Source organism: Cibotium barometz, chromosome 7, assembly GCF_041138505.1.
Source record: "Cibotium barometz isolate CiBa-2024 chromosome 7, ASM4113850v1, whole genome shotgun sequence".
Lineage (NCBI taxonomy): Eukaryota > Viridiplantae > Streptophyta > Polypodiopsida > Cyatheales > Cibotiaceae > Cibotium > Cibotium barometz.
The window spans coordinates 39,734,309-39,740,569 of NC_141052.1; the positions used below are offsets into that span (position 1 = coordinate 39,734,309).

A 6,261-nucleotide genomic window follows, 5' to 3' on the forward strand; every position below is an offset into this window, starting at 1 on the left:
ACATGGCTGTTTTGCTTGTTGGTAACTAATAGAAGGATCTCTTTCTCGAAAAAAAAAAGATAGTGAGTGTCTAAGTCACGTGAAATGCAAATCTTTACAAGAGTATTGAAGGTGAACAAAATCGAGGGTTGTTGGTCAGGCTATGGCATTTGGGCCATAGTGTGAAGCCACCCCCTCAGAGTGTCGAGACCACCAATGAGATTGAAGGTGGTAAAATGCACTTGAATGGCCAGGCTTTGAGATGCTCATGCATTTGGACATGGATGAGGGGAACTATGAGTGGTATATCATGTGAATTATGTGGGCATTTCCACATGGATGCACTAAAAACAAGTGGATGTGGCATAAAGTCTTATGAAATGACAAACTTCACTTGCATCAGCAGCAGCACATGCGAGCATGTGCCATGGATTATGCTCCTGGTCCGAGACTGGATATGCTCCTAAAGATTCTTGAATGCTTTTGAAGTTTAGGTGTACCGTGTAGGACGAAATTCAACCAATCTGATGTTTGGTGAGACCGTGAGATGATTCAAGGCTGTTTACAGTGGAAAACTCGCAGAGCCTCTTGCCCATCACCCACCCAGCCACCTACTCTCTCACACACACACAGTGTGGGTTGTTGGGTTCTGCCCTCCCCTTTGATATATGTATTGGGTCTCCCCTTCTTTTGATTTTGAGCCCTTTGCACTGCTCGATCTGGGTCTCAGCCAGTGCAGTCATTAGCAGAGCAGGTATCCAATCAGTCACCTAAGCGTCTGGACAATTATACCGAATTAGGGCTTTCCCCCAGTTTGTGGCAATCCGTTAGGGTTCGGGGATCAATTAGGGTTTTCTCAGCAACCGAGGACTGGTCACAGTAGCAGAGAACTACAATGAGCATCTGGACAGTGGGTTTTCTCCTTTTGCAAAATCAATCAGAGAACGCCTTAATTTAATACCAAGGTCTTGCAATGCAGTAGTGACTGTACTCTCAAAACGTCTCTCTGCAGCTCATTGTTTGCCTTCCATGGCTTTTCTTGCTCCGCCAGCCCCCTCCCCTGCAGCATCCTCTCCATCCCCTGTAATGTCTATTCCCACCCCTCTACAGCGGCCTATCTGTTCATACAATTTGTCATGTACGACGATGGCTCGTGACAATTGTCCAGAAGAACTCCTGCGGCCTGGTGCTTTGCAGATTTCACCATGGAAAAATGTGCAGTTGGGTGCTTGTGCCTCCTTTGCAGAGAGGCCCTTCGTAAGTGACTCCTTTTCTGGTGTCGGCAAGTTGTACCAATCGCAGAGGAGGAGGGGATGGACAGTGGCTGAAGTGTCTGCCATGTCAACAACTGTTCCTGCAGTCTTGGAACCATCTTTGCCTCACAATGTAGCCCATGAGCCACGCAGGATCGCCCTCTTTGTGGAGCCTTCTCCTTTCGCGTAAGTTTCTCAATTTCTGCACGCCGGTCGCATCCGTATGGCCTTTAAAAATTGTTACCTGCTGCACTAGCATTGGTTTGAGGCAGCCTCTGGTGAAGTTCTTTTTCATGAAGGATAGCCAAAGTTTAGGTGGGTTTCCAGTGGGTGGTCTGAGTGATGACAATGCACTGAGGTTTTTTATGAATGTTGTGCGATTCATAAGCTGCCTTGCCTCATTTTTCATATCAAGATTTGGCCAATTTGGAGATATGGTGAACCATCTGGGGTTGCATGTAGGGTGAAAGCTTCACAGGGACAGTTATATAGTCTTGTGGGTTGACTACCATGAGTATATTACATGCACGTTCCTAAAAGGTGAATTTGGGCATGTTCTTGGATTCATCTAGGTATATAATTCAGCCGTATCAGCGGACATGCAAATTTCACATTGTGAAGTTTTTGTCCGAGTTACGGTCAGTCGATATTGTGCTAATTCTTTCTATCTTTAGTGGTGCATTTGCCCTATCAACTACTTATTTGATGTACTAATTCTTTCTATTTGCTACTTCCCTTAGTGCTAGGTTTCATAATGGCTGAGTCAGCCCTGCATCTCCGGAGGTTTGACAGAAACCCAATACGAAGGCCTTTGTGTGAATATATGCTCTTATGTGTGTGTGTGCGCGCGCGCGCGCGCGTGTGTGAGAGCATATCTTGATACAGAGTTCTACACCCACTATTGGGCACTGATGACGATAGTGGGGATGTCGTAGTATCTAGTCCATAGTATGCATAATGGAGTTGATAGTTATATAGTCTTGTGGGTTGACTACCATGAGTATATAACATGCACGTTCCTAAAAGGTGAATTTGGCCATGTTCCTGGATTCATCTAGGTATATATATAATATTTCAGGTGTGCATTGGTGCAAGAAAATACTGTTGAGGCAAACCGTCCCTAGTAACTGTCTCAGGGAACAATATGGCCTTTGGAAACTAACTTTACATGTACTGCAGCTACATTTCTGGCTACAAAAACCGGTTCCAGAACTTCATCAAGCATCTGAAGGAGATGGGAGATGAGGTAAGAGTACTGTGCAGTTTGGCCAGTTATATGTTTTGCATGACTGGGTGCAATTTTTCTTATCGGATGTCATGATTATCAGGTAATAGTGGTCACCACACATGTAGGGGCACCAGATCACTACCATGGTGCAAAGGTTGTTGCCTCATGGAGGTAAAAGCTACCACCTGCCTCACCCCTCTTTCTCTGTTGGATGGTTTGTAGCACATTCATACTTGGCTTCATTTGCAGCTTTCCCTGCCCATGGTATAAAGTTGTCCCTCTCTCCTTGGCTCTAAGCCCTCGAATTGTTATGGAGGTAGCAAAGTTTAAGCCCGATATAATACATGCTTCATCTCCTGGTATAATGGTGAGTTTCATGTACATCCATGTAAGAAATGTGCTTTTGGTTTCCTACTCCTATCATGGGTCTCGTTGAATACACGCACATATATGGTCAAAATGTTACAGTTAATACACGCATGTATATGTCTAGGTTGTCGGGGCTCTCATTATCGCGAAACTTCTGCAAGTGCCATTAGTATTGTCGTACCATACACATGTTCCACTGTAAGTACACAGGTTTCTGTTTGGGTTTCATCCTCCTTTTATAGCAAGAGTCTTTGTGTCGGGTAGTATTATGTTTGCTGTGATTGCTTTGATTGAATGGACAGATTTAAGTTTTACATCACTCCTGGTTCTTGTGGATAGGTACATCCCAAAGTACACCTTCAGCTGGTTGGTGAAGCCGATGTGGTTGATTATAAGTACGCGGCCTTGTTCCTAATTTTATCCTGCACACTGCATGGTTCTTTCTCATTAATTTGAGCTCCTTCATTTGACATAACTACTCATTGAATGTTGCATCTTTGGCCCACAGTGATCTTCTTTGCTTGAGGGTCTGAAGTCTCGACTCCGATCCCTTCAACTCCCTGCTGTTTTTTTCACATAATGAATAAATATAGTGAAGCTTCTAATGCTGTTAGGTTATGTTATGTCGATGATTAATTGCAGAGATCTTGCACAGAGCTGCGGACCTTACTCTTGTCACTTCAAGTGTTGTTGGAAGGGAGCTTCAAGCTGCAGGAGCTGCTTCTGGTAGGTTCAAACCGACCCTCTTAATTGAAGCCTCTTTGTAGGGGTGTTTGCAAGTTTCACAAGCAACATGAGCAGCCAGGGGTTTCTTTCAGCTTACAAGATCCGATTATGGCGCAAGGGTGTTGATGCGGAGAGTTTTCATCCACGGTTTAAGTCTTCCAAGATGAGGGCTCATTTAAGGTATGTTTGACTGTGTTGTGTCTATTGCCAGCACTAACTTGCATACAAGAAATCTAACCTGCTCCCCTAATTCTGTCCAGCGATGGTGAAACTGACAGACCGCTCATAGTACATGTAGGGCGCCTAGGTGCAGAGAAGAACCTTGATTTTTTTAGAAAGTGAGTTTTGTCATCATTTAAATTTATTTTAGCTGCGGTTCCATGATAATCTGGAGTTGGGTTTGAGGGTCTGGAAGACTAAATTGCATTACAAACATGACTTATGTTGTGTATGCAGAGTGATGGAAAAGATGCCCGATGCCCGTCTTGCCTTTGTCGGCGATGGTCCTTACAGGTAAGAATGTGGGCTTTTGTTGTACATGAGCCATCTTCTTCCTGTAATGTGAAGCAAACCCCTGACCATTGGGTGTGTTTCATGTGGTTCTTCTTGTCGTCATAACCAGGCAAGATCTAGAGAAGATGTTTGAAGGGATGCCTGTTGTATTTACTGGCATGCTGCATGGAGAGGAGCTTTCACAAGCATACGCTAGTGGAGACGTTTTCGTCACGCCATCTGAATCCGAGACTCTTGGGCTTGTTGTGCTGGAGGCAATGGCGTCTGGGGTACCCATTGTAGCAGCTAGAGCAGGCGGGATCCCAGACATTATTCCATCTAACCAAGAAGGCGAAACAGGTTTTCTCTACACACCAGGGGACGTTGAGGATTGCATTAGCAAGTTGAATTCCATATTGGCATCTCAGGAACTTCGGGAGCAAATAGGAGCTGCTGGTCGTGCAGAGGTGGAAAAGCATGATTGGCGAGCTGCTACAAGACATGTGAGAAATGAGGAGTACAATGCTGCAATCTGGTTTTGGCAGAAACGGCGGCACCAGCTTTCTCGGTGGTTTGCATGGTTTTTTAGGCGCTCTGCTGTGGGGCAGCTGGAGTCTGCAACCTAATCATTGGTATATGCATATATCAGCTGGATTGTGTATATCCTTGAGTTTTCTAGCCTTGGCTGAAATATCTACACATCATTGTTCTAATTTGGTGCTCTATGGTGCAGATTTCCAGGCTCTACTTGTAGATTATTTGGTTGCACAATTGCCTTCTAAGTTCTCATTCACAATGGCTACTCATAGATTATTTGACCTCTCAAATTTATCATTGATTACTGTCATTGGCCCCAAGTAAAGATGGCTAGACCCTCTTGTTTTCCTAGCAGATGATGATGGTCTTCTTTGTCACATTACAGCCTTTGTGAGCAACGATTTTGTTGCCAACATGGCTCATTGTTTGTACCTTTATAATTTCAGAGGACTTAGAGGTCTTAATTTATAAATGCATCCTTAACTTAGAAGAGGCAACGCTCAGATTCAGCGTGCTTGATGATGAAAGGTAAGTAGCTTGACACCATCACCCCACACTCACCATCCCTCTTGCTGATGTTCAGGAAAGGGGGGTGCTGCCAGCCCCTAGACCATCAATGTTAATCGACTGTAAACATACCTTTGGTGTTTACAACAAGAACTCCTTGTCATTGACCTTCACAAGGTGTTGTCTGTCAGAATGCGCAGCGGAAATGATGACCAAATCTGGGAACACAAGAGCAAAAGCAATGCAGAAAACAACAGCACAAGAGAGAGAGAGATAGAGGCATGTAACTCTGCTCTATATACACAAAGAAGATCCCGAAGTGATACAATGTGGCATGGGGGCTATGGGGCCATTTTATATGGCCCCAAGAGAGCAGTAGAAGGGCAGCTGATAGGTACCCGGTTGCACTCAACACCAGTCGGCAAGCATCTGAGAGGTCCACGACCAAACCACATCAGTCGGCCTGCTCCAGAGGGTGAACACATGCAGTCGGCCAGCTACTGGGACATGCTGCCATCAGCCACCCAAGCCAAGGAAAAAATGGGGAAATAATATGGAGAGTGGGGAAAAATGAGAAAACACCTAATAAGGGTGGGCACACCCACAACAGAGGCCCTAGTGTATATGTATAGACAGGAGATGACTTCTAACACCCCCTCTCAGCTCCTGGCTGTGAAACCAACCACAAGAAGCTGGGGTGCCACTTGAGCAAATCCTGAGATAGCGATTTCGTGAAGAGGTCCAGCATATTGTCCTCCGTCGAACAGAACTCTAGCAAGATGTCATTAGCAACGATCTGTTCACGAAGAAAGTGCCTCTGGATGACCATGGGTTCCTCCAGTGGAAGCCCAGTCTTGCAATGCAACCTTTGCAACCTCACCACCTTACAAGCAGTATCACAAGCAGTCCAGTACTCTTGCCTCTGTCGACGACAAGGCAAAAGATGAATGCCTCTTACTGCTCCATAAAACTGCTCCTGGGCCTGAAGTAGATCCCCTCGTGTCCGGATCTCCTCCCCAAACTGAGTCACTCCAACCGTGGAGTCGAACTCCATCAATCAATCCCCCTCCTATGTAAAAGAGGCCATGATCCTTCGCATGCCGCCGAAACCACAAGATTTGCAATCTTGCCTTCCAAAGAGTCATCTGCAACCATGAGCTCAACTGCCTC

The 6,261-nt window shown here is 45.4% G+C and overlaps 1 protein-coding gene across 2 annotated transcripts; it reads left to right on the top strand.

The window, feature by feature from the left end:
* Positions 1-495: 495 nt before the first annotated feature.
* Positions 496-5,076, top strand: LOC147636993 (sulfoquinovosyl transferase SQD2-like). 2 transcript variants are annotated; one of them, XM_086800591.1, is made up of 12 exons: positions 496-1,418; positions 2,412-2,478; positions 2,561-2,631; positions 2,710-2,827; positions 2,954-3,027; positions 3,169-3,224; positions 3,472-3,555; positions 3,648-3,735; positions 3,816-3,893; positions 4,012-4,068; positions 4,178-4,679; positions 4,781-5,076. In XM_086800591.1, exons 1-11 carry the CDS (start codon positions 1,009-1,011, stop codon positions 4,671-4,673), a joined length of 1,599 nt encoding a protein of 532 aa, XP_086656717.1. In that variant the 5' UTR covers positions 496-1,008; the 3' UTR covers positions 4,674-4,679; positions 4,781-5,076. The 2 variants fall into 2 exon arrangements, with proteins under 2 accessions (XP_086656717.1, XP_086656716.1); XM_086800590.1 differs by having other exon boundaries at positions 498-1,418; positions 4,178-4,903.
* The last annotated feature ends 1,185 nt before the right edge of the window (positions 5,077-6,261 follow it).